This window comes from Eriocheir sinensis, chromosome 9 (genome assembly GCF_024679095.1).
Source record: "Eriocheir sinensis breed Jianghai 21 chromosome 9, ASM2467909v1, whole genome shotgun sequence".
Classification (NCBI taxonomy): Eukaryota; Metazoa; Arthropoda; class Malacostraca; order Decapoda; family Varunidae; genus Eriocheir; species Eriocheir sinensis.
Window position 1 is genome coordinate 15,401,421 of NC_066517.1, and position 27,423 is coordinate 15,428,843.

The following is a 27,423-nucleotide window of genomic DNA, read 5'->3' on the forward strand; positions in this document are numbered from 1 at the left end:
TAATTATTGGTGTTTCCTGGCAATAGTAATGGCTCAGAAACCGGTAAATACGATGCTCTGAGTACGATAATCTGGCAACAGGGGTTCTGGCGTCTATGAATCCCGGACCGTGGACACAGACAGATCCCAACATTCGCTGCCATGGTGAGTATTTCGTCCATATTTCTCCTATTTAACCTCAACATTAGGACACTGGAGCCTTTAAATCATCAAAAGAGGGAAGCATGAGCAATTGAGAAGCACCAGAGCAGCCGTAGATATCTGGGAGCTGAGAATACTGAGTGGTTGACTTACGTGTCCTCTCAGTGTTATTTTTTTGTCTTTTCATGTGGAGTGTGTGTGTGTATGTGTGTGTCCTACATTTTGTTTATTTTTGTGTCCATTATTTCATGTCCTGTGTGTGGCATTTGTTTATTTATCCTGTGTCCTTTATTCTAAGGTGTCTTGTATTTGAAGTGTCATGCATTATTTATTTTTATTGTGTGTGTGTGTGTGTGTGTGTGTGTGTGTGTGTGAGAGGTCTCCTGGCGTGTCAGTGATAGGCGTGGGTGAAGTAGAAACAAGGAAAGAATATGTGAAAAGACTGGACTACCAGCAAAAGAAAAACAAGAACTTAGAAGTCATATCCAGGAAAAGGCAAAAAGAAAGAACAAAGGAACAGGAAACAAAGAATAAACATCTGCTCAACAAGGACTTCACAGGGGGAGCCTTGTGTAGGCTTGAAGCTGCCTTGTGTAGGACTTAAGCTGCCTTGTGTAGGACTGGAGCTGCCTTGTGTAGGCCTGGAGCTGCCTTGTGTAGGCCATTAGGCCTCTTGCAGTCTCCCTATGTTCTTATGTTAAAGGCTTATCCAACGCCTACTAAAGGGCTGGACTGTTTCCTTTGTTGGTTCCACTTCTGTTCCCTATTTAACCCTTGTGAGGATGCTGCCACCTCTCACATTATCAATTTGATAAATATGGAGAATCACTACGCACCTCCAATATTGCTCCCATGGCAATAATAACTTTCCAAGGTATCGCATACTGTCGTACTACTCTAGTTTTACCGGCGCATCAAACATATACTGTGTCTACAAGTGATGATAAGAAATAACAGATAATGGTTAAGATTCGTTTTAGTACCGTGCCAGTATTTCATTACCTACCTTATGAAACATCACTAGCTCGTTATATATCTTTTCTACAAACGTTCAACAATCATGGAATCACTTTCAAAATCCAATTCAAGGACTATTTATTGTTGAAAATAGGGGATAATATTCACGAAAGCGTAGCCTCCTCTGGCGGCAGCCGCGGATCGTAAAGTTCGGTTGGAGAAGTTTAAATATGCTCCCCCACCCTAATACCCCGACTTCCCGCAGGTCCCCCAAGATCGTTGGGGGAAGGGGATTAATTTTGCCTTTTTCTTTACTTTAAATACTTGCGCCTTCATGATATGATTAAGGGACATGTATTTAGTCCCTTAACCATAATATGGAGGCATAATATCGTATTTTAGAGGCGCAGAGTGATTCTCCAGAATTACTATCATTTTTTCTCACAGCAGCTTTCTCTTGTCAACTATTTCTCTCACATGAATTATATCTCTTGACAAATATTTCTTTCACATCACCTAAATATTTCTCAACTGTTTTTCTAACATCAACCCTTTCTCTCACATCTATTTCACACATCATCAATTTCTCTCTCAACAACTATTTCTCTCGTCAACAGTATCTCATCAAATATTTCTTTCACATCAATTCTATATTTCCCCACCATTTTTCTCACAGCAGTCCTTTCTCTCACATCTATTTATCTCACGCCAATTATTTCCCAAGGCCGATAAGGAAATGAATTAGGTCCTCATGATTGTTTTTCTCACATCCATGGTACAGGAGTTTTGTCAAACCACTACAAGTAACATTAAAGTACCCATGGAATTGCCCGTAACTCCTATGAAAGCCTTGTCAAACATGTGTCTTTAGGTCTAACCCCTGTTTTTGTCAGTAATTGCTAAACCATGGTCCAGAGAGAAACCTAAGATGTTTGTCAGGAAAAAAATGCACATTCACCCACTGCTCAGTAATTCCTGCATTGCAAAAGAGGAATGTCTCAGGAAAGGTTGCCCCATATTAAAAGGAACTAGATATTTCAGTTCTAGACAAGAGGCTACAACTGCTAGTACTGCATCTCTGAAGTAAGGAGGCTCTGCTAAATAGAGATTGCAGGGAAAACAGCTTGAGGGACCCCCAATGATTATAATCCATCTTTTTACCTCAATGATCCCTAATTGTAAGCTACACCCCAGTATGCATTGAGATAAACAAGACATCTTTTTATCCCAATCAACATTGGGTACAGTTGGCAATTAGGTAAAGGTAGGTAAAGTTGGAGGCATACGCTATAGCTGCACATGACCTTGGTGCGCACCTCTTGGCCCATGAACCTCTGGTGGGAGGGAGCCCATTACCCCGGGACACAGGGCCAGTGTGACATCAGGGTTGCCACAGTTTACTTTCCCCAGGTAGAAACCTAGTTACATGCGGCCTTCAAATTCCAGATAGCTTCTCGCTCTCCGGCGCTGTCGTCATGCTCGTTGCCCACGTTTGATAGAACTATATGACGGCAACGGCATCATCGTCATTAACCCTTTCATGCACCAAAAGTTTGATAAGTTTCTCTTTCCACTGCGACATCCGTCTGGGGCTCTCAGCCTCGCGGAATGGCCTGACCGTGCAGTGAAAAATTTTATCATGTTATCGATTTCACCCACGAGTATTCTTTATTCCTGGCATTATTATTTATCATTGGTTTGGGAAGAGATTATTCTGCCTTAGGAAAGAAAAAAAATGACAAGAAATGCAAATAAATAGCGAAGTTTACCGACAATTTAAAGGGATGACAGTCGCGCTCACAGGCTGCCTGCTGAGAGGCAACTAAACCACGGGCAATTATCGCTTCAAATCCAACGGCACGAGAGAGTCGACAATCAGTTTATTTTATAGGTCTAGCTTGGATCTTTGACACAAAAAAATTTGACGTGATTCTGAAAGATACTTTATTTTTGGCGAATTTTTTAAAGTTTTTGATGCGATTCGAGTCAAAAACTGATGTAGCCAATTCTGTTTTGCCGTGAATCACATCATGGTGTGTGAAAGGGTGAAGGGGATATTCTAACCTTTGAATGATATTTTTCATTCATACATTGATTCCTCTGGAAGAATATCATGTAAGAGTAATACACAGAAAAAAAAAAAATCAAAATGCATTGTTTTGTGTTCACAGGTTAGCGATATTAAATGAGTATTTTGATATATTACCTTGATCGAATATAAATAATTTCATTGTGCAGCTGGCCAGGTATACTCTCCAACTGTGTAGTATTGTAAGTGTTCTGTTTTGTGTTTGGCAGCTTGGTTTCTCACCTGGTTGGCTACCCCATGCACATAATAATCAGCCTCGATAGGCATGACCTTATACGTGGGCAGTCAAGAATTTCTGGCACGCCAGCCCATCAATGAAAGTTATTCCAGAGTCAAGTGCCTCAGGAAACATGTTTGTGGGTGTGCATGGACTAAATGATTGGCTTTGAGTGGCCATATATCTAAAGGTCAACATCTTTAAGGCCTTTGAGGCTACTGAGGGGTGATGGAAGGAACTTCTGCAGAGTGAAAAATTTATTTACTAAGCAGCTTAGCAAAGTCATGAAAAGCATTTACCTCCACTTCGTTCTTAAGATCTCATCATTAACTAACAGAACCCCACCTTTGCCTAAGAGATAGCAGCCTATCCCTATAAAATAGTGACAGCAGACCTAAAATGCTTTTTACTTGGTAAATATCCACTCAGATTTTGATATGTAGAATAAGGCATCTAGGATTACAAAAAAGGGTAGGAAATAAAAGTAGATAGATTTATTCTTAGCACATGCACAAGATCGAGCTTTCCTTTGTGTATCAGAATGGCAATTTACCAAGCAGAGTGCAGTATTGGCTTTGTCTTACTGTCACTTAACTCACAAGGTTACTATTTTTTTTTTTTTTTTATTGGTTGTTTTTTTTATTTTTATTTATTATTTGTTTTTAGTTTTAGTTCTTGACTGGTTAAGTAGTAATTGGTTAATATTTTTACAGATTCTGCTTAGCTCCTCAGTAAATAACTACAACAGTGACTGGTTTGCTTAGCTGATCGGTAAATAACTGTACAACATTCGATTGCAGTGAGTAAGTAAAGGGGAAAAAATTCGCACTAGTAAACAATTTTCAACAAATTATTACAGAGACGGACAGTACTATAAGACCACTCAGGTAAAAAAAAAAAAATAGTAGCAAACACTGTAGTGACGAGTCCTGTAATAGATAAATACCTTATTTGGGCAGGGGGTGAGGATCACTGCTCAGTTGCAGGACACTGTTGGGCCATTTTTCTCTGTTCATGCCATTATTCCTGTATTGCTACAAATACAGCTTATTAAAGCCGCAAGGGAACAATGACTCATGTCCTGTGAATTATTTCAGATCATTCGTGTGCAGTCAGCAGATGGCACCAAGAGAGTGGAGGTGAAGCCCACGGACACCACCAAGACCTTGTATGAGAAAGTCCATGAACTGTATGAACTTTCTTCCTTTGATTTTTCCCTGTCCACATCCCGAGACCTCAAGACAGAGATTGCATCATCCAACCGAAAGACCCTCAAGGGCTGCAAGTTGAACCATGGGGACATGCTCTTTTTGCACAAAATTGGCAGTGAAGGTGAGATTGTGGCTCTTGCTTTCATCCTTACTTCACTCAACCAAGAAACATTACTACTGTTTTTAGTTTATGCTGACAGACGGTAGTCCTGTCACAGGAACAGTGAGGTGAATAGGTTGATTCATGCATGCTGTGGTCATCCTGCTTCTTCCCCCATCCCTAACTAACCTAACTATAACCCAAACAGTTACCCTGTGTTTTCTCAGTAATTTCATATAGTACCCTTCCTCAGTAATGAGAATTTCTATCTGACAAAGTGCCTCTTTCTTTGTTGATTTATTCTATAAGTTGCAACCTATTAGTAGGGTTGTTATTTATTTATTTATTTTTTATTTATTTATTTATTTATTTTATTTATTTATTTATTTTTTATTATTATTATTATTATTATTTTTTTTTTTTTTTTTTTTTTTTTTTTTTTTTTTTTTTTTTCACCTACTGCCTATTGTGCTCATATGCTTTCTTGAGGGGCCTCTAGGGCAACCCCAGTCCATTGGTGGTGCAGGCAAATTTTATTTATAGTGGCTGCTGTGATATATGACACTTGCTTGTTACAAATTGTGAACACATTTCCATGAAATATAAGTTTCTGTTACATTCCAACCTTATTGCCATTTGCCATTTTGCTAAATAAGTACGTGCAAAAATGTGAGTGAGCACCATAGAGTAAGTCTGACAGTAAAAAACTTTCAAAGTGGTTTCTGAGCTTCATTTTTCACCATTTTTTTGCCAGGGAAAAGTACTACCAGCAACAGGAGTAAGGTGACAGAGGTATTTGGCCACCCATCCTCTAGCAGCAGTGTCAGCCTCCCCAGCACAAGCAGTGGCCTTCCCAGTACTAGCAGTAGCAGCAACAACAGCATTAGCAGCAGGAAGGATAAAGTGAAGAGCAGCTCTTCCTCAAGCAGCACACAGCAGGTAGCATCAAGCATCAAGAGTCAGGCGGTGGAGGATGAGGTGGACTGCATCCTGGCAAAGGAGGACGGCCGCATCCCCAGGAATATGAACTCACAGCTGTGAGTGTCATTGGGTTGGCTGATATCTGTGTATATTTTCCCCTGCAATGTTTATCACAGTGCATGATGTGTGCATGATGAAGAAAGACAGGGGTTATTAGGGACACCACTGGTAAGGAAGTGTGATAAGATTGAGATATGCATGAAGAAGAGAGGTGGAAGTAAATGAGAGATAACTGGAGACTGCCATGGCCACCCCTTAATGGCAGGGAGCAGGGTGTCAGAGCTATGGATAGATTGACAGGTAGAATTGTCTCGCTATCAGAGCATTAAGATGCTCAATAGCAGAATAATTCTAGTATGATAAAGTGCCAAAGTGATAAAGAATCATTAAGTGAAATTATCCAAAATAGGTAACAATACTTCAGCTCTTCGGTTGGATGACAGATATAAAGTAGGACCATACAAATGTTGTGTGGTTGAATGCAACTTGTTTATTAGCCAGATATTTTTTTTTTCCCCCCCCCCCCCTTAAGGTGTCGTCATGGGGCAAGCAACAAGTGTGTGCATTGCATCCCACTCGACCCCTGGGATGAGAATTACCTGAAGGAACAGAACATCAAGCACCTCTCCTTCAACTCTTACCTGCGCAAGTTGACCTCAGGTGTTGACAAGGTGGGTGAACGTGGATGCCTTTGTTTTGACATCTCGTATATTATCGAGGCCAGTCTGGCGTAGGCTCCCACGGGTCCTTTCCTCCCCTCTGCTCTGCCACACAGTCCCAACACCTATCTCTTCCTCTCATATATAAGCTATAGGTAACATATGAGAGGAAAAAAAAGGTGTTGGGACTGTGTGGCAGAGCAGAGGGGAGAAATGGATCCGCAGAAGCCAACGTCAAAACGGACTCGACAGTTTGGTTTCACTATAGTCTTCATTTATCCTCCTCTAAGATCTATATAAGCAGTGTGTTTTATGGCATTCGGATTATTGGACTTTTATTGTATTCCTTATTGAAATACTTTCACAAAATTGAATTTATGCTACTTTTTACCAACTTGTGTAAAACGTGAGTGGACTGGGATGAACAATTCTCTTCATGAATTATCAGTATCATAAGTTCAGTTTGTTACTTTTTTCAAACCCCAAGGTTTTTTGCTTATGAAATTTTTGTTTCTAGGCCTAGGATCTATGCTGAGTGTGCATTTACTCTGTATTGTTAAGGGCTATCATTGCATGGTGCAACATTTTCACAAAACTTAATAGTTTTTGTGCTAAGTGAAAAAATATGAGTGTCCAAAGTCACCCCATGTCTGGGGGTACTTCGGACAGTGGCTATACAGTAATCCCTCGTTTATCGCAGGGGTTAGGTTCCAGAACCCCCGCAATAGGCGAAAATCCGCGAAGTAGCGACCTTATACTTATTTTATTATTTATATAATTTATATATTATATTTTATATATATTTATATAAGCACACATATCTCTGTGAATCTCGCCTCAGCCCATGTGAATAAGGTCACCCAACCACTAGTTTCTCGAGAGATTCAAAGTCGTCTGCATTTCACGGGAAACTCATCGAAATTCTAGTCAAACATTGTCACCAACATGTCGGTTACTCATGTGGTCGTTAATTTGTGGTCACAAGAAGAAGAAAAGCGTATTAGCTGGTCGGTTCAGTAGCTCTCCACGTGTTTATTCCAGTACCGCAAAGAGTTCCACGAAACTAGATAAGCTTGGAGTAATCATTTTGAGCAAGTTTAGGACTTTAGTCTTGTTCAAGTGTAGTCATTGCCTCATCCTGTCTGGGTCCTCACTGCCAATTTCTCAAGCATTTAACGGTAGCAAGCTGTAACACACTCTCCCTTTGTCTCCGAGCTAACCACTGACGAACCAACAAATGCTACGGTCGCTGAGCCAATCAGCGCCCAGGATACAGAACACAGTGCTCTGGTTGGTCGCCTCCCATCCATCAGCCAATAGTGTGCCGTGTGCGATCACACGTGGACAAACTAGCTCAAGCGGAAGCGGCCGTAGCTGTGTTTTACATACGTGCGAGTCTTTGCCTACTCATCTGCTGTGAGCTACATATTTTATTTCAATTTAATATTATTTTAATATGTTCTTATTAATACTTTCTTAATTTTTTTTATATTGTTTACAATTTTTTTAGGCAGGAAAATGCTTCTTTTACTGTAAAATAATAAATATATCAAAATACCACGATATAGCGAAAAATCCGCGATACGAAACTAAATATTTACAATTTTAAAATCTGCGATACAGCGAGGCCGCAATAAGTGAATCGCGATATGGTGAGGGATTACTGTATTTCATTGGGTTTACGTATATGAGCCTGTTCGCACATTCCGGGGGTGACTTCGTACACTGTTGAACCGGGAAAATAAATTGGCAAAAATCTTGGGAAAGAAGTTCCCACATTTCAGGTCAGTAGTAGCTGGGAGTTGAAAAATGGTCAATAATTTTGAAAAAAAATATTATTACAAAAAAACGATTAAGATGTAGAGCACAGTTTTAGTTTTTTGGGGGGAAGCTTAATGATCACATAATCACCACAAGAAATTTTTATAATGTTAGGGCAACATTCAAGTGTTAGGGCTCTTTGAAGTGCACACTATTTTACATCTCATTTATCAGATTTTATTATGATGCATTTCACTAGAAATTTATTTGTATGCTTATTTATCTACTTTATATGATTGCTTAAATCAAAATATTTTTTTTAACCAAAGTGAATGATAAATAAACCAAAAAATGTATATATATAATTTTGCCTTCTTGGCTTTTTAAAAAATATGTGAAAATAAAACAGTATTACTTTCACATGTGAACAAAAACATTGTTTTATGAGAAGTACCTACAACTCCTATAGCCACTGATAGACTTTCAATTTAAACATCTTTTACTCCCTTTTATCTAACTGAGGTTCTTCTAAGAATTTGACTATGTCTTCTTCATCTATGTCCCACATATCATCTGCACTGTAATTTACAAACACATTTTTGGTGTCTTTTACATGTCCGAAGTCACCCCATTTTGAGCCATTTTTCAACATGCCTCCATTCAAGTGACATTTACAGGTGTAGGATATGTTAAGCACCCCTGAATCATTCTAACTGTTCTAGTTAAGCATGTTTCTGAGTGTTTTCTCTAGTTTTGATGTTGTGTGTAATACAGATCGTTCCAGTCAGAAGTTTTCCAAGGGGGGTAAATTTTTACGAAATTTCAAAAACACATATTGTGCTTGCTTTCAAAACAGCAACGTGTCTCAAGAAAACAACATTCCTATTCGAAAACTTGAAGGCAAAAGACAAATTCTGACACTAAAATCATCTACTTTCTTCCAACTACCTACCACTTACCAACATGTCAACTTTTTATCCACTTTTTGTCCGAAGTCACCCCGGTTGACAGTACCCATATCTTTGGTGAGGCTGAAGATGGTCATCCAGAACATATATCCCTTTCTCCTTAAATATTTAAGATATCATAAGAGTTGAACCCCATGAAATATTGTCACCATAATCATTTTCCTTCTCTTGACAGGGCAAGTTTGTCAGCCTGGACGACATCAACTGCCGGATCAAGGCTGGCTGTAAAGACCATCCACCGTGGCCCAGGGGTATATGCTCCAAGTGCCAGCCGTCAGCTATCACACTCAACCGCCAGTCCTACCGCCATGTTGATAATGTCATGTTTGAAAACCCCAACCTAGTTGAGCGCTTCCTCAACTACTGGCGAGTGACAGGCCACCAGAGGCTTGGGTTCCTGTATGGTCGCTATGAGACCCACCTCGACGTGCCGCTGGGCATTAAGGCGACTGTGACAGCCGTGTATGAGCCGCCGCAGGAAGGTTCCAGGGACCACGTCAAGCTGCTTCCTGACCCCAAGAAGGAGCTGATAGATGAGGTGCTGATCTACCCTGTTATAGGTTGTGGGTGGTGGTGGTTTTGGTGTTGAATGTTATTGTTGGTGGGTTTTGTTTGTTGTGGTGGTTGTGGTAGGGATGTTGCATTTGTGGTTGTTGTAGGTGTGGTGTTTCATTTTGTGGCTGGTAGTGGCAGTGGTGGTGGGTTTGTCGTTAGTGGATGTTTAAAGGTCTTGTCTTACTCTTCTTTTTTATTGACAGTCTTGAAAGAACTTGATCAAATTCTTAAGTATAAATTAGCATGTGGCATCAGTAATATTTTAAATGAATTAGAGATACAAGCTGAGTATAATTCTAATGTATGTCCTATCATCAAGCTTTAGCGGTGTCGGTGGAGGTAGTAGCATTCTTTATTAAAAACCAGAGTAGCTTGTGCAACTTTCTCCCCCCCCCCTTTATTACTTTTATTGTAAAAAATTAAGTGCAGTGACTCTCTGGAGGGTCAAGATGCTTACCTCTAATCATTTCCCCACAGATTGCCAAAGGGTTGGGACTGACATGTGTAGGGTGGATCTTCACTGACCTAGTTCCTTTGGATGCTAACAATGGTACGGTGAGGCACCTGAGGCATGCTGGCACCTACTTCCTCTCCGCCCACGAGGTGATCATGGCTGCTTACCTCCAGCACCTCCACCCTAACCCCTGCAGATTCTCGCCAGAGGGAAGGTTCGGGTCAAAGTTCGTCACAGTCATAGTCACCGGAGACCAGGACAACCAGGCAAGGGAAACATCTTTGTGTAGTTACTTGGCTTTACTCATGGTCCTTTTGATGAAACATGTACATTGTCTTCGCACATACACTGATGCTTATTTTATGAAGCTCTACATTTGCTTCTGCCCTTACCCAAAAATCTGTGTGCTTTTCTTTAACTTGTGAGGGCTTCTCAATTCCTTCCTTTATTACAACTATTATTATTATTAGTTATTATTACTGTAGAAACCTGAGCAAGATACAGGTAAATTTAATGGTCCATGTCCTCATATGACAGGTGCATATGGAGGGGTACCAGGTAAGCAACCAGTGCCAGTCTGTGGTGAGGGACAAGTGCCTCATACCCACCAAGGATGCCCCAGAGCTGGCCTACATCAGAGAGTCCACTGCAGAACACTATGTCCCAGATGTGTACTTTAAGGTAAGTCTGACAGCATCAAAATTCAAGGTTTTATGCATGTTCATATCGATATTGAAAAGTGAAATGTGATTTTATTTTATTTTTATTTATTTATTTAATTTTATTTATATATTTTTTCCAAGTACTATTTGCTGTATATCTGATTTCTGTTTTATTCTTCCACAGGAAAAAGACCAGTACAACAATGAAGTGATTCGTTTAGGAAGACCTTTACCTGTAGAATATCTGCTCTTAGACTGTCCTGTTTCCACGCCTAATGAACCTCTTTATACGTTTGCTGTGAATGAAGCCAGTTTTCCAGTGGCTAACAGGTAGGAGTGTGTTGCCATACAAAGGTTATTTTGAAAGTTATATGTTTAAACTTGGTCCATGATGAGTTAATTTGTTTAACCCCTTCACTTCGGCCGGGCGACAACAGTGCCCCGCACCATATGTGGTCAGCCTGCGTGCGCCAAATTTCAAACGTCGCTACTGAATATAATAAGTTTTAAGCCACAAACTCAACTTAATCATCATGTATTATATATTAAAATATGCAAGATTAAATGGTGCATATAGAGAATCATAAATTAATTGATAATTTTGAGATGTATGCATAAATATAGAGAAATTTGCATTATGCATAGATGACATGTATCTGCTGAATTGTATTTTCTGATGTTAGTTGCGATAAACAAATAGATTTGTGGAGGAGAGGGAAGGGAAGGACACAGACGTAAGAGCATGGAAAATATCCCACTGATTCACCAGCAATACACACAGATTTCACGGAGTAAAAGGCTGAAAGGCTGTCCTCCCGGAGGTGGGTCTTTTGTGTGTGTGGGGGGGGGGAGAGGGGGGGGGGTCAAAAGATTGACACCTCACTGATACGAAAGGAGAGTAAGATTTGACGCAACTGCAACTTTTCTTGAACCCATAGCTGTGGTAGCTCAGTCGGTATTATGCTCATTTCCACCTGGGAAGATCGTAGTTCGATCCCTTCCTGTTCAGTGTAGGTGGTTAGCAGGTACTCATGTGTCATGGCAGAGCACAATACATCACTGAGCTACAGCGGCTAATTTTCATATCACACAAGATATGAAGCTACATCAGTAATATTTTCCTTTCTATTCTCTCATTCTCTCTCACCCTGAAGGTGTGGATGACAAACCACAGAAAACGACTCAAGCCTGTTCCTTTGGTGGTAAGCTATTTTTTTTTCTCTCTCTCTCTCTCTCTCTCTCTCTCTCTCTCTCCATAAAAAAGAATAGACAGGCATCCACTGCCAGTTTTCATCAGTAGACGAGCTGCCTGATGTTCGATAATGCATCAGAAAATACTGTGCATACATGTGTGTGTGTGTGTGTGAGAAAAATTTTTTTTTACTATAAAATAAACAGGCTTGAGGCATTTTCTACGGTGGAGCAAAATAGGAACTCAAGGGCAATATACGGAGTTCCTAGGTACAGCCAGAACAGAATATGGGATCACTCAGCAACAACTAAAACAAAATGTAATTATGATGCCAACATAGGGGTTGTTGTATATGCCACTGGCACTTCATGACGTCGGTGTCACCGTACATTGCACTAGCGCTTCATGACGCCGATGTCAGCATCACCATATGGAAAGGGTTAATTAACAAGTCATACCCTTCTATAATCATAGTTAATATTTTCTTTGTCCTCAACAGAATGGTGGAGGGTCACCTACAGGACTTCAACACCTTAGCAACATATCTCAAGAAGTTCAAGGATGACCAGTTCTTGGAAGCCATGTCAGACTTCCACGTGCTTACCTACATTGCTTCGATGGACATGCTTCCCCTCAGGGTATGATGCATAAACCTTTTTCAATAGAGGAATGATTCCAAGTAAGACAGTAGTTTTGGGGAGTGCAATATTTCAAGGCTTAAGCCTACTTTGTAAATTTCGAAGATTTTATTCTTCATAACTTCTTTGTTATTTTAACAATTATCACAATTCTGCTTTCACATTTTCACACAGAGGCTATTTTTGTGATGATCTTGACCAATTCAATAACTATAAATTGCCTGGTTTGGAAATGATTTTGTTCAGTCTTCCAAATATGCTTACATAGTGGTTACATTTTAATCCCTGACTTCTATATTTGTGTCAGCTATACTGTGTGTGTGGGTGTATATATATATATATATATATATATATATATATATATATATATATATATATATATATATATATATATATATATATATATATATATATATATATATATATATATGAAGGGATAATCAGGAAGGCCTATATGTGGCTGGGGGGAATGTGTCTCTGGGGTTTGTCAACATACTGTGGGGATACATCCTGTGGGTTGGTGAGAGAGAGTGCATCCATTTTTATATTTTCTTATTTATTTTATTTTTTTATGTTCAGTCTATGGCACCAGTAGGCTTTCTAGGTGGGGCCTGATGGTCAGCCCCAGCCCGTTCTGGTGCAGGCAAGTGTTTATAGTGGTGCCATCTTGCTTGGCTCATGCTGTCCCCCGGAGTTCATCTTTTATCCTCTTTTTAGAGAGAGAGACACAATTCAGTCTCTTCATGCTTGTGGTTAGGACATCGAGGTCACCAAAAGTTTTACATACCTTGGTAGCGTAGTGCATAACAGTGGTGGGTCTTACCAGGAAATCACTCACAGATTGGCCTGGCCATGGTGTTATGGACTCACTCAGCAGGAGTCTATGGTGTCGATATCTATGCAGACGGACAAAAATTTGAATCTTTAAGTCACTCGTGCTCCCTGTCTTACTGTGTGGCTATGAGACATGGACACTGAATAGTTACTTGAAGAGGCATGTTGATGCCTTTGGTACTAAGTGCCTTCACAGGATCATGGGGTGTCGCTCATAGCTGGGCGTTATCGCGATAAGTTATCGTGATACTTTATCGCTGATAACAAAATCGGGTTATTGGCCATCCGCTACTCATTTAAATATATATCAGTATCTTCGTTACTTATCGCGAGCTAGTATGGGAATTGTGGATTTATATCGGGTATCGCTTATATTTATGTCTCCAGTTAACGAATATCGGTTATCACCGATAAGGTTTTCCATTATCAGTTATCGGTTATCAGGAATAAGGTTTTCTGTTATCGTGCCCAGCTATGGTGTCGCTGGTATGTCTTCATGTTGAAGCATGAAACTGAATCAAGACCTTCAACTTCCTTTCTTCAACACCAACTGCAGCCATATAGGCATATGGTACATTACCTCATAGTCAATTCTGCTTATTGGGTTGTTTTGTACCCTGAGTGGAGGAGACCATTGGGACTCCCATGTAACTCATGGCTGGGGCAAGTTGAGCAAATCTGCTAGGAGGGGGCTTGAAATGGATAGTGTAGCTGCATGGAAGCTTGCTGAAATGGACTATCCGGGGTGGAGGCGATGAGTTGCGGAAGTGACATGCCCCCTGGCATATCCTTCCCATTAGTTAGTAGTTGTTACTTTTGTATTAGAAATTTTGCTATGGCTCCTAGAAGTGAACCCACAGCCAGTTACTTCTGCAGTGATTGGTTTGTGAGTGGATAATGTTAGCCTTTATTTTGTAGTAGTAGATGCCTGTTACCCTGTGGAAACAACTAAATTTATTACTCAATTACATTGGTTAGTCTAAAAAGGTTTTATATAAAACATTTATTAAAAAAGTAACAGTGCAACAATAAACACTCCTCTCACTTTGGTGGTCATTGAGTCACAGTGCATGTGTTTGATGTTACCTTTCTCTTTCAGGAGTACATAGGGCCATTACTTGAGGCGGTGAAGACACACAACCGTGCGGCCGCACTGGAATGGAAGCAGTCCGGGCAGTGGGCAACAGTAGAGCAACTGGTAATGGCCTCAGGAGCAGAGGCCCTGACTGAGGGCCAGGGGGCCGACGTGGTGGGTGCGGGGGGGCCCAGCACACAGTCCGCAGCAGCTGCCACCTCCTGGACCTGCCAGCACTGTACTTTCATTAACCAGACAGCAAGTGAAAGCTGTGATATGTGCCATCTTCCTAAGTGAAGTGGCCACCATTAAACTAATATAACTTTCAGTGCTGATGCTGATATTCAGTATCATGTCTCTCCTAGACAAATTCCTGTAATTTGTTGGGTAAAAGCTCATGTTGTTCACTGAACAGCTGAAATATTTCAGATATATATAATATATTATACACAATGATTCGCTTGTATCTTATCAAGCACCGTAGTGCATCCTCAGATGAGGGTATTCAGGTATTAAACTAATTAAAATTGATGGAATTCTCAAACACTGCTGACGCAAGTAAACTATTCAGGAGGTTTTCACTTTGCTTTCAGGGACAAAATTTAAATGACATACAACTAAATGTGTGTGACATGATAGGAAAGTGTAAGGAATGGAGGAATCTGTAGCCCAGCTGCCTGTTTGCCTTCAAAATCTATTTTATGGCACACTTTGTAATATTTCTCTCGATTAAAATTTTTTTACATAAGTGAAATGTTGTTTAATTTCAAATTTTCAGGAACATTTTAAGAGTACTCTTGAGATAAAGGAAGTTTTTTCTGAATCTTTGAAACAGAGAAATTATTAAACATTGTGTGCCTCCCTTGTTTAAAGTATTGTTATTCAAGTGATACCAAATCATTATTTTTAATATGTACTTCATAAGAGTTATACCGTGGCTTGGTAATTTTTCACTACAATTTTGACATAAAAATCTTAGCACATACTCATTATATAAAGTTTAATTTGGCCTGAAGGTGTGAATGCTAAGAATGAATGACCCTACAAGAGAAAATATTCCTCAATCATTTAGCCTCCACGATATCAGCAACCATTTGTTAATGCAGATGGACAAATAAATATTCAACTTTTCAAGGGCATCAAGACAACGGACACGCTTTCAGGCTGAACCACAGGAACTGGAGACTAGAGGCACAAAGATCACCATAGATGGACATTCATTGAATATGGAAAACACTTGTATTTGAGCTTGAGTGAGGCCTAAGCACAGCTAATCTCAGGTCTCACAGAGCTTCCAAGGGGTCAGTTGGGTTTATGAATATAAAAAAAAGCAGGATTTCTTCTAATGAGTGTAACCTTCTTGTGTTGTGCAGAAGTTACAGGTTTTACTTTTTGTGCAAATGATCAACAGGTAACCCTATTTTTTTTATGCTTACTTTAGTTCTGAGGGTTACCTCCATTCATTGCAAAGAAAATTATGAGAAATATTTGCAGTGTGACATTAGAAACCACTTCCAGTGTTAGCCTTACTTAATGCCCCATTTTGCACCTGTTATTTCTAGTTTGTACAGAACCCACTATGGTTAAGTAGATTATTAATAAAAAAATCTTAAATGTTTTGCTTATCAATATATACATCCTGAATTAACCCTCTCACGCACCATAAGTTTCCAATAAGTTTCTTCTGTTCCACTCGCCATGCATTTCTCAGGCCTGACAGGCCTTGCTTGCCGCCACGATACTCTACATTCCCGGACGTATTTTACCCTCACAGATATATCGTACCCCAATATATTTGGTATCAGTGGCTTCACAAAGACTTATACTAGAACACGCGCAAATAAAAATAGAGGAAAATAAACAATTAAAACTCGTTTCAAGTCTTCGTATAGAGCAGTGTTTCTTAAACTTTTTTGTGCAGCGGACCCCTTTTATTAAAATTACTCATGTAGCGGACCCTTTATTATTATAATTTTCCTCTTGAGTTTGAAAGTGTTTGCAGGTCATAATATACTGAAATTACAACTGAATTATTTATTACTGGCTTATCTTCAATGTGACTTTGCCACTGTAAAAAGCCATCAGGATTTGGTGCTACAAAAATAGGAATTTATGACGTTTTGGCCGAAAATTTGACTGAAATCGATATTAAAAATTATCCTGCGGACCCCTTGGAACATTCCACGGACCCCTGGGGGTCCGCGGACCACACTTTAAGAAACACTGGTATAGAGTATTGTAGACAATAAATTCTAAGTATCAACTCTTCCCCACTTGCTAGCTCAAAATTTTGTGGGCCATCTTTTTTAGCCGAATATGTTTCGAAGCGGAATTTAGTGAGGATTCTTATGGTATCCTTAAAACCCTCATATGCCTATTAGTTTCCGAGTTACACCAAGAAAACTATATTTTTTCCTCTCCTGTTAGAGTAGGATAACTAAAATTCGCTCCACGGTCCTCATCTACGCTCCTTAGAAAGGTTGCCATTTGTTACCATTAAGAAACTTATCCTAACAAATGACGCTCCCAAATTTGATGAACTTTCACTGAAAACTTAATTTTTAATCAATTTTTAAAACTTTTATAATGTTTCGCATCATCGTGCGCCAGGACCCTTGATGACGCGAAACGTGTCATCGTGCGCGACAAGGTTAATATTATTATTTAACCTGGTAGCAGTGACGGGTCAAATTTGTGGCTTTACCGTGTATCAGTGACGGGTCAAATTTTTGCCATGATATAAACCCCCAAAAATAGATGATGCATAAACTGATCACAAATGCGTTGATATATATTATGAAATGGTTTGTGTGAGTGATGATTTCTTCTCATTTTTCTCGCTTAGAGGGGCCTTTAAGAAACATGATCCCCGCAGCTACCCGGTTAATCTCCTGATATACAAAACTACTCTCATCTTCTACAACAATTATTTATCTGATAATGAGAGAGTACTTAAGAGGAGAAACTGCCATGAAAATATGAAAATAATTTTCAAAAAATATGAAATTGAGATATGGTCTATGGCAACACCCTTTCAAATGGTAGAATTTTTTTCAGTCCGACAAATTTAAATGCCAGTAGCAAGGCGATTTAAATGGCTACTGCACGGGCGTGGCATGCTGACTGTGGCGCATTAGCTGGCATGCCAAAGTATGGAATAAATGTTGGAAAATCAAACATGCAGCAATCTTCACGGTGAAGTTCGTAACCCATGTAACAGTGTTGGAACACAATTATGGATATGATAGGTGCAACCTGCTCACAAAAATGTTTGGAACAAATGAAAAAGGATTAGAAATGAGAGAAAAGAGAAGATAAAGATGGAATGTCTAAACAGTGAAAACTAGATACTTCTGCCAAGGCCAACAGCTTGAAGGTTTGCCAAAGAGAATGCAGCTACAGATATACCAGTAAGAAAATCTACTGTCCTCCCTCGCTATATGGGTGGATTTTATTCCTCAAAATATGGGGACTATCATATTACGGGTAGGGAATGCTCTCCCCATGTGGTGTAATGATCACATGTTTAAACCACAAATCACAGACATTGTATATCATCATTCATGATCACAAATCACAAACATCGCATAGCTGGTTGTAATGAATTATATGTGTATTTTGGAAGAGAATATTCAAGAAAGTATAAGCAATTGATCCTATAGCTTTGGCTGCCTACACTCCTTTCAGCAGTTCTTAAAACCACCCTTATAGCTTTGCAGAAAGTGACATAAAACTGTACTTGGGGAAACAAAACTGACTCACCTCACACTCCCTTGAAACCAGACAAGTTGATGGCAGTGGTGGTTACTGGCTGGAGGTCAACACCAGAGAATAAGGTGTGGTAGGTGGAGGTGAAGGTGGTCAGCTGTCTCTGCAGAGTTGAATTCCTCAGCTGAATTTGGTCCACTTGCTCTTCCAACTTCTTGATTGTGGAACGCAGGGACTTCTCATTGTGTTCCTTCTCAGTGCGCAGAGCTGACATCTGAGCCTGGTAGCGGGATGCTTGTGCTTGTGCCTCCAAGAACTGCTTGTGAGAGGCAGTCTCCCTCTCACTCATTTGTGTTTGAATGCGGTCTGTGTCTTGGTTCTGCTGCAGCTTGTAACGTTCAGTGAGTGCAAAGAGACTTGCACATTCCCGAATCCTCTCTTCTAGTTGGGCCGATGTGTGTTCCAGGATGGCATCCTTGGTGGAGAGTTGTTCCCGCAGCTGACTCATCTCCCTGGTCACCTCCTCCAGCTGGTGTTGCAAGGAGGATGCAGACTCATGTGCCCCTGCCACCTCCCTCTCCCTGCTGATGCTCAGTTCACGCTCTGCCCTCAACTTGGACTCCTTCTTGCCCAGCTTCTCTTCCAGATGCTTCACTTGGCCCTGTAGTTCTTGGTTTTCTGCCTGAGCCTTGTATAGCAGCTCTTTTGTGTCTGACAGCTGCTGCTCTACCTCCTGCACCTTCTGGGGCAAACCACTCAGGATGCCCAACTGTTCTGTGGTTTGTGACGAGGCCATCTGTGCAACAAAACAGCTGTACTGAACTGGAAAATACTCATCTGACTTCAACCAATGCATATATAGATCCTAAACTCCCATAACAAGACCATAAACATTAAGAAAAACAAAAGGATAAAGAATATTCTAACCAACAAAACTTAATAAAAGTAAAATTACCAACACATTTTCGTAAACCTCCTACTTCTGTATGAACTGAACAATCTGCGGTAATCTCATTACCTTAAGAATAAATACAGGTCACATAACTAGTAGTTAATACCATTTTTTTTCTTACAGAAAGTTATCTTTGTTACATTCCAAACAGTTAGGCTACACCATCATGTAGTCATTATGGCCTCGGGAAAAATTTAACTAAAGAAACATAAAATAAATAAAGACATGGATTTGAGGAGAAAACAAAAAGTCAGAGAAGGAAAGCTCCCCAAGTGAAATTAGCCCCAATGCTGCATGCTGCTAGTAGAAGGTAAAAATATTATTTCAAACTAAATAAAAAAATAATTTCTGTAAAAATAATGTAAGATACAAAAGTCCTTGACCCTACCTCTTGATATTCAAACAATGGCAAGGCAGCAGGACTTCACTCACCCGGGACTCCAGGACAGAATGCTGGTGGAGCAACTGATCATTTTGTCGCTGGAGGTCCTGATTCTGCCTCTGCAGCGTCTCTATCTTCTTGTTCTTCCCCTTTAACTTTTTCTGTAGCTCCTCATTTTCTCCCTGAAGTTGTTTTTTTTCCTCATCTTGTGCTCTGGGTTGATGGAAGTTGTCTCTCCACTCTTGCAGGCAGGTGCTGATTGTCCCTCTGATAACCTCAACCATGCTCTCCACATCCTCTCCACCTACCTGGAGGTTCTCAAGCCTCCTCACAATGAGTTCCAAAGCTTCACCATACATCTTCTCTGTCCTTGTTGGTGGTGCTAATTCTGCTTCCCCTTCACCATCTCTGCTGTGACCTATTGTTGCTGTTGCTTGTGGGCAAGTGTCACCTCCCACATCCACTCTTGGACCCCTCTGAGATGCTTTGCCTCCACTGCCATTCATGTTCTTTGGGGAGCCATTCACAGATAACTCAGTCTTCTGATGCCTGGGACTTTCCTTAGGACTAACCTCATGGTAATGCCCCTCCAACTCTTCTTTGTCTCCCCCCATCTGTCTGGCATGGTCTTGTGTCTCTTCCATCACCCTCTTGTGTCTTTCTTCCAGCTCAGACTTCTCTTTTGCACTGACCTCGTCCTGGATCTTCCCCAACTGCTGCTTCAGTTCTTCCACCTGCCGAGCATGCTCCTGTTCCTCCTCCACCAACTTTCTCTGTGTCTGCTCCAGCTGATCTTTATAGCCCTGGATTGCTTCCTCGTACATCTCGCGCGTCTCAGTGAACCGCTTCATCCACTCCTCTTCCTGTACTGTTGTCTCTGGCCTCCTGCCTTCTCCGGTGCCTTGCCTCTTGCGGGACTCTTGAAGGGTGAGGTTGTTGTCCTTCAGTGTCCTCAAGTGCTGTTCATACTGCCTCAAGGAATCATCTTTTTCCATGAGCTGATGAAAGGGATGGTTCAAAAAATTAAGTAAAAAATCACGATAAGCAAAAATGAACAGTAAGTGTGAGGCATGATAATCTCACACCCACCAGAGTTGTTGGATTCAGAGACTTAAGAAAGAAATATAATAGTCAGAGTATGGAAAAAATTAATTTGAGTCACATCACCAACCCACACACACTCTGCCAGTTCAGCAACACACGTACATTCAAACAGCAAACCCTAGACAGGAACAGGTTTGGATTCCTAAAGTGACATTTTGGAAACAAGTTTGAGGGTCAAACAGAGTAGGAATCAGGGTCACCACTTTCCAATGCAGAAAAAAAGAAAGGCACATGAGTTCAAACAAAACAGTCTACGATGAAAAATCAGGATCAAAATCTATAAATAAAGCATCATTCCATATCAGTATCTGTGAGTGAATGGTTTGACAAGTTCACATGGTACCAACCTGTCCCCTTAGGGTCTGTATCTCCTTCTGAAGGTCCTTTATGGTCTGCCTGCTGGCCTCAGGGTCTGTGTCATTCAGTGAGCTCCGGCGCTCTCCAGAAGCACCAATCAGGCTGTTCATTTTCTGGTTTTCTGCCTCAACCTGTGGATACAAAGTGCAGCAGCATTATTCCCTCCCTTCCTTCTTCCTTCCCTCTTTCCCATCTTCAACACTTCAGAGCCAATTCCAGCTCATCTTTTTAATCTATATCTCTCCCCAGTGTTATATTGATATTAAATTTTACTCTCATCATTCTTTCCTTACTGAAGTTTCACCAGGCTTTCTCCACTTATGGTACATTTCATCTTTCTCTGTAACAGTCTTATAAACCTTTTCACAAGAACTAAGCAAAGTGACAGAAAACTCATGGTAATACTAAAGGCGGTGTCACACTTCACGAGCTTTTGCTGGTAGCTTTTGCTCGCAAGCAAGTCCCTGTTGTCCTCACACTGACGAGCGATGAGTGGCAAGTGACATTGTAAACAAAGCCTCAGCCATGGTGCCTACTACATCTACACTTCGGATTACGGCTAAGTGTGCAGCTGTGACGGCATTACTTGCCCATAACTCGGGATGGTCCCTGACTCTAGCTATTAAAGAGCTAGGAAGAGCAGAAGTGGCCATGGCGAGCGTTTATATTGGCTGGGCGGTCTTGGTCTTGGAAATAATAAAAAATAAAAAAACTACTTTTCACAATATTATAAAATATTACAAACACCATTAAACATAAAACGAGTATGTGAATAAGTTCTCTAAAATAATGGATATATGGATCCAATACACTAGGTAATATATATTATTCACATATCGGTGCACCAAAGAGCTCATTTGACTGCCTGCTCGCGGCTCGCCGAGCTGCTCCCCGTCCAAACAGCGGGCTAAACACAGGAGCAAAAGCTCGTGAGCAAGCCATCCCGCGAGCACAAGCTGCCAGCAAAAGCTCATGCTCGCCAGATTTGGTCCAGTGTGATGCCGGCTTAAGGGATGTATCAGTTTTCTCAAAACACAAAGTAAAGTGAATCTGACAACTTCCTAGAAATACACACAACCAATGCCAAAACTACCTTCAGAACATACTGCAGAAGGTCTTCATACTTCTTTTTGAGGGCAAGAATGACTTCATCCTCCCTTGGGGCTTCCACACTCTCCCTGCTGCCCCGGCCAACCTCCTCTTGCCGCTTGGCTCTCTGTCTCAGCTGCTGTACCTGGTGAAGCAAGGAATTACGAGCTCCCTCTTATGACTGACAATGATGACTCAGACTAGATGGTAAGGACATGAAGAATAACCCAGACTAACTTCATCTAAATGCCCATGTTCAAGTAAAATGATAACACAGTTCAGATGGAGAAGTATTTAAAATCTTTCAAAAATGAAAGAACTTGTGGGTTTCTCTCTAAAACCTCACATGCTGAAAACTGCAGCTATCAGGATGCAATAATTCCCAGACAGAAACATCACCATGGAAAAATACCAAAAATAGAGAATGTTGAAAATATTTAATGTTTGCGTTAATACAGGAGGTTCATGTTACCTTCCTCATGAGCCTCTTGTTCTCCTCCAGAAGGTAAATATTGCTCTGTGTCAACTCTCGCATATTTTTCAGCTCCTGACGCAGTTCTTCCTCTTCCTTCTTCAAATCTTGCTCACTTGCCTCTTTTTTATGTCCACTGTGACTTGTGGATTGCTTTTTTTCCCTCCTCTGCCCTCGTCCCTGAAAATAAAATACTCAGAGCATACTTTTTGATAAATATGTTTGGCATGGCTTGTCAGTACAATGATGTGGGGGGCAACTCACCCTAGACACATCCTCTGCCTTGGGTGACATGCTGCTCCATTTCATAACAGTGTTGTACATGTCCTTGGGCAAGGGATCACCTTTACAGACCCTCTTCTGTGCCTCCTCCATCAAAGAGAAAGGAACAGTTGAGTTTTCAGTCATCATAAGGTTATTTCCTACTGATGGAAGATAAATTAGAAGAAAATAATATCAGGAGGTGAAATCACTACTTTTTTATGCTTAATACAAGATTAGTAATGGCATAACATGTTCAGTTCAATTACTTAAAATCCCTACTTCAGGCTAATGTTCACTGAATTAGAATATAGTCAGAGAGGGACATAATCCTTGGAACAGAATTACAGTACAAATAGCAAAGTTACAGAAGTGACAGGAACAGTGTTATGCTGGCCAGTGACTCAGCAAACTGTAAACACCTACCTTGAGGACATCTTCCTCTCGGTGAAGTTGGTCAAGGTAGTGAGGCTGCGTGGCCCTGATGCCTCTCCGACTTGGTGACCTATGCTCCATCATCTGCCAGCAGAGAGCGTGGGATCATACTTATACTGCCTTTTCTTAATTATTAGCCACTTGTAGATGTATGACGCTGAGACTATATAAAAAAAAATAACTCACTATGGATATATTGAGCTGGAAATATAGGATGAAAATATTATGAAAATTTCAGCATTTTGTGTCCTGGCAGGTAAGGGAAGCTGTCTTAGAATTTTGTTAGCACACATCTTGCTCTTCACTCTGTACCAGTGGGAATAAGTCAATGTTCTTGCTGTGACGAAAAATGCTACATCATGAGAAGTTTGTTGAGTGAGGCATTAATCTTCTTTACATATGCAGGCAGTAGTGAAGGATTTGAAAGATATCATACAAAAATTGACTGAGATGCATATCCAACTATCTCCAGTGGTATAATTACAGTACCCTGAGGCACACCATTCTTTCTTCACTCACGGTTTGGTGGGATGGGGATGCCAGAAGCTCAGGATTGGAGTGGAACCTTCTCGAGCAAAGAAGAGGCGGTTCCTGCTCGAATACATAAGCAACTACATCTTAGTATTGACAAGTAGGAAAATTTGCATGGAGAACCTTTATATAATTCTATAGATGCTTAACTATTCTTTTTTTCAGTAATAATTGTAGCCTAAGTTTGATTATTTATATTTAGGATTCTCTTTCTTTAAGGAATGAGAAAAATTAAGACGCACAGATGGGACAGCCTTTGTGCTGACCTCTTCTTGGAAGTTAGAGTAAGAAAAAGGGAGAAGGCAAAGAGAGAAAAGAGGTCAATAGCCAAATAAAAACAAATACATGCAAATAGACTGACTGAAAAACAAAACTGAATAAATAAGCATAAAATATGTATATGATAAAAACTTTTACAAGTAGAGCGAGGTAACACACCCCATAGGGCCTGGAGGTACGGCACGGCGGGGGTACCCAGGGACGCGGGTGCAGGTGGAGGGTACACAGGCACAGCTTGGGCTCAGGCCGCCTCAAGGTCTTCAAGAACTCTTGGTAGCGACGAACCCTCCGGCTGCGTAGCATCTGGGAAGACAAACACTTTCATCATCTTCATTATCAGTCATTGCTAGTCTCCTGCAGGACAAAGGCATTTCCAATGTCTCTCATCTCTGTCTGATGTTAGTTTACTTTTTCAAGCTCCAGTAAAGGTTCTAACTAGGGTTGTAAAATTCCTGGAAATTTTTAATTAAGAAACTTTACATAGGAATTTCAAGAATTTTTGGGAACTTTGAGAATTGAGAAAAATTTACGTTTGCTAATGGTGCCTTTAGTCTTTTTTTTTGTGCCTGAGGTTATTGTTACCTCAATAGACTTCAATTATAGGGGGCTGTTAGTGAATGTCCCTTAGCACAGGGGTGGCGCAGGCAGAAATTTTTAAGTGACGCCTATTGAGGCACATGCCTCATTAGGCATGTGCCTATTATCATTTGTTAACCTGACTCCTTGTCAACCTGAATTTTTCAGTATTATTCCAGAGGTCCACCTGTCTCACTTTGATGGACATTTTTATGCTATAAGGTGCTTTGTGCACATGCAACACACTGCCATCACAAGTTACTATAATATAACTTACTAATGTCCGAGATAAGAACAACTTTATATGCAACGATGTTACTATGTTCGGCGATAGGTTATTTTTTCAAATGCAAAAGGTTACTATTTCCGCAGCAATAGATTACTGTCTTTAGCACTGATAGGTTTATATTGAACAGCAATAAGTTACTATCAGTTAGTTTTTTTTTTGGGGGGAAGTTAAAAAGAAAATAAGGAATGGCAGTGCTCAGGTTAGTAAATATTCATCAGAGGTAGATAACTTAAGGACTTCATGGATGAGACTGCCATTTCCAAACAGATTTTGATGTGCTTTTCAAGAAAATTACAATCTTTCCTCTTGCAAATCACAGTAACATTCCCTCTAAAATAGCAACCTGTCATTCATTAAAAATCATACGTCTAACCTAACATAACATAACCTTACATCGATAAGAAAATATCCATTACAAAGCCAGGGGAATATTGACGAAAGTGTAGCCTACTAATTTTGAGATGCTGACTGCTTATTTCTGGACAAAATATGAGGTAAAGATTTGTTTTAGGTCCGTGCCAGTATCTCATAATCTACTTTATGAAACATCACTAACTCTTCATATATCTTTTCTACAAACCTTCAACAGTCATGGAAACGCTCTGAAAATCCAATTCAAGGACTTTTTTTTTACTCTTAGAAATAGAGGATAATGTTTACGAAAGCGCGTCGCCTTCTCTGGCGGCTGCCGCGGTGACGCTGTAGCCGCCGCAGCCGTAAAATAGCTCGCAGAGGATTTAGGGTCAGGGAGCATATTTAAACTACTCCAACCGAACTTTATGACCTACTAACGCCCCCCTCGACCCCCCCTTCTAACCAGGGGGGGCATAGCTCCCCCCCTGGACCCCCCCCACGTATATGTGACTTATTTCAGCGAGGAGGTATTTCTCGCAACACCGGCTGCAGTGTCACCGCGGCCGTCACCAGAGGAGGCGACGCGCTTTCGTAAACATTATCCCCTATTTTCATGAGTAAAAAAAAGTCCTTGAATTGGATTTTCAAAGCATTTCCATGACTGTTGAAGGTTTGTAGAAAAGATATATGAAGAGATACTGATGTTTCATAAGGTAGGTAATGAGATACTGGCACGGACCTAAAACAAATCTTAACCAAATATGATGCTGTTTATCATGGAGATAGTATTTTTTTCCAGAAATCACAAAATAATTGACTTTCAATGCCTTTTGTGCACCCGCTGCCGCAAAATAGCTCGCAGAAAGGTTCAACTTGGGGAACTCGTCGGAAATTGGGGATTTTGAGTGGGGGAGCATATTTCTCCAACCGAACTTTACATAACCTAACCTCTAACGCGGGGTTTGCCCCCCTCGAACCCCCTCCTAACCAGGGGGAGGGGGGGCTGTGACCCCCCCTGGACCCTCCCCACATATGCAACTTATTTCTGTGAGGAGGTATTTCTCACAACAACAGCTGGACCACCGCCGCATATGGGTGTGCTATGTCGTGCTTTGGTTTCATTAACATTTTTACATCATTACATCAATTTTCTTTCTCTTTTCCGGAAGTCACTTGTTACTGCACTACATTCTGGGACCAAAACGAAACCCATGTTGTAAGTATTAACTTTGCCAGAGGTGGCTACGCTTTCGTCAATATTATCCCAAAGCCACTGTGTTGGACTATGAAATTGACTCCTAAGGCCAATAATAAAACCAGTCTAAGCCCCAAAGAAACTAAATCCAGCCCCGAAACAATGTACACGGCACCCCCTGAGGCCGTGTGGTGCAGGGAGACCATTCCACCGGCGAGGACCACGGGGTAACTCACCTCATCGCCCTTCCCCTGTGGCTCTCACGCTCCTAGGGCTGCGGATGTTTAAATTTGAAAGTGGCAGCGGCGAGGAGAGACGGACAGAGGAGGATAGAGCCAACTGTCAGGTCGTGCCGCCCCCTCCTTGGTTTGTTGACGTTCGCGAGGATCCGGATTTCTACACCACCGTTGCTAGATTATCGTACTCAGAGCATAGTATTTACCGGTTTCCTGACGCCTAACTATTGCCAAGAAACATCAGGAATTAACTATTTTAACGATAAATATAAGTGAATCTCGTTATTGGGGACCAGGAGACAGTTTTTAAGTCGGAAGTCGGTAAATATAAGAGGCTGAGTACGACAATCTAGCAACGTTGTTCTACACCTTCCTTTCTTTCTTTGACCTTTGTATTGATTTGTAGGTCCTTCTCTTGATCTTGTCCTCCTTTTCTTTTTCTTCTGACCTGCATTGCTTTGTAGGTCCTTAATTCTCCCCTTGACCTTCTTCTTTTGACCTGTATCGCTTTGTCCTTCTTCTCTTCCTTTTCTTTTAACCTGCATTGCTTTGTAGATCCTTAATTCTCCTCTTGACCTTCTTCTTTTGACCTGCATCGCTTAATGTATTGCTGTGTAGGTCCTTCTTCTCTTTCTTTTAACCTGTATTGCTGTGTAGGTCCTTCTCTTCCTTTTCTTTTTCTTTTAACCTGCATTGCTTTGTAGATCCT

The 27,423-nt window shown here is 40.8% G+C and overlaps 2 protein-coding genes across 3 annotated transcripts; one reads left to right on the forward strand and one right to left on the reverse strand.

Annotated features, from left to right (window-relative positions):
- LOC126995950 (nuclear protein localization protein 4 homolog) lies at positions 1-16,110 on the forward strand. Its single transcript, XM_050855871.1, has 10 exons — positions 1-144; positions 4,502-4,736; positions 5,470-5,752; positions 6,229-6,367; positions 9,260-9,622; positions 10,117-10,359; positions 10,631-10,774; positions 10,940-11,085; positions 12,447-12,585; positions 14,519-16,110. Exons 1-10 carry the CDS (start codon positions 142-144, stop codon positions 14,789-14,791), a joined length of 1,968 nt encoding a protein of 655 aa, XP_050711828.1. The 5' UTR covers positions 1-141; the 3' UTR covers positions 14,792-16,110.
- On the reverse strand, positions 14,572-26,816 carry LOC126995949 (trichohyalin-like). 2 transcript variants are annotated; one of them, XM_050855870.1, is made up of 11 exons: positions 26,715-26,816; positions 24,224-24,367; positions 23,774-23,845; positions 23,246-23,338; positions 22,823-22,927; positions 22,559-22,738; positions 22,091-22,231; positions 20,988-21,128; positions 19,587-20,534; positions 18,257-18,998; positions 14,572-14,721 (listed from the first exon to the last, which is right to left on the reverse strand). In XM_050855870.1, exons 2-10 carry the CDS (start codon positions 24,365-24,367, stop codon positions 18,258-18,260), a joined length of 2,565 nt encoding a protein of 854 aa, XP_050711827.1. In that variant the 5' UTR covers positions 26,715-26,816; the 3' UTR covers positions 14,572-14,721; position 18,257. The 2 variants fall into 2 exon arrangements, with proteins under 2 accessions (XP_050711827.1, XP_050711826.1); XM_050855869.1 differs by having other exon boundaries at positions 14,582-14,730.
- Positions 26,817-27,423: the final 607 nt, after the last annotated feature.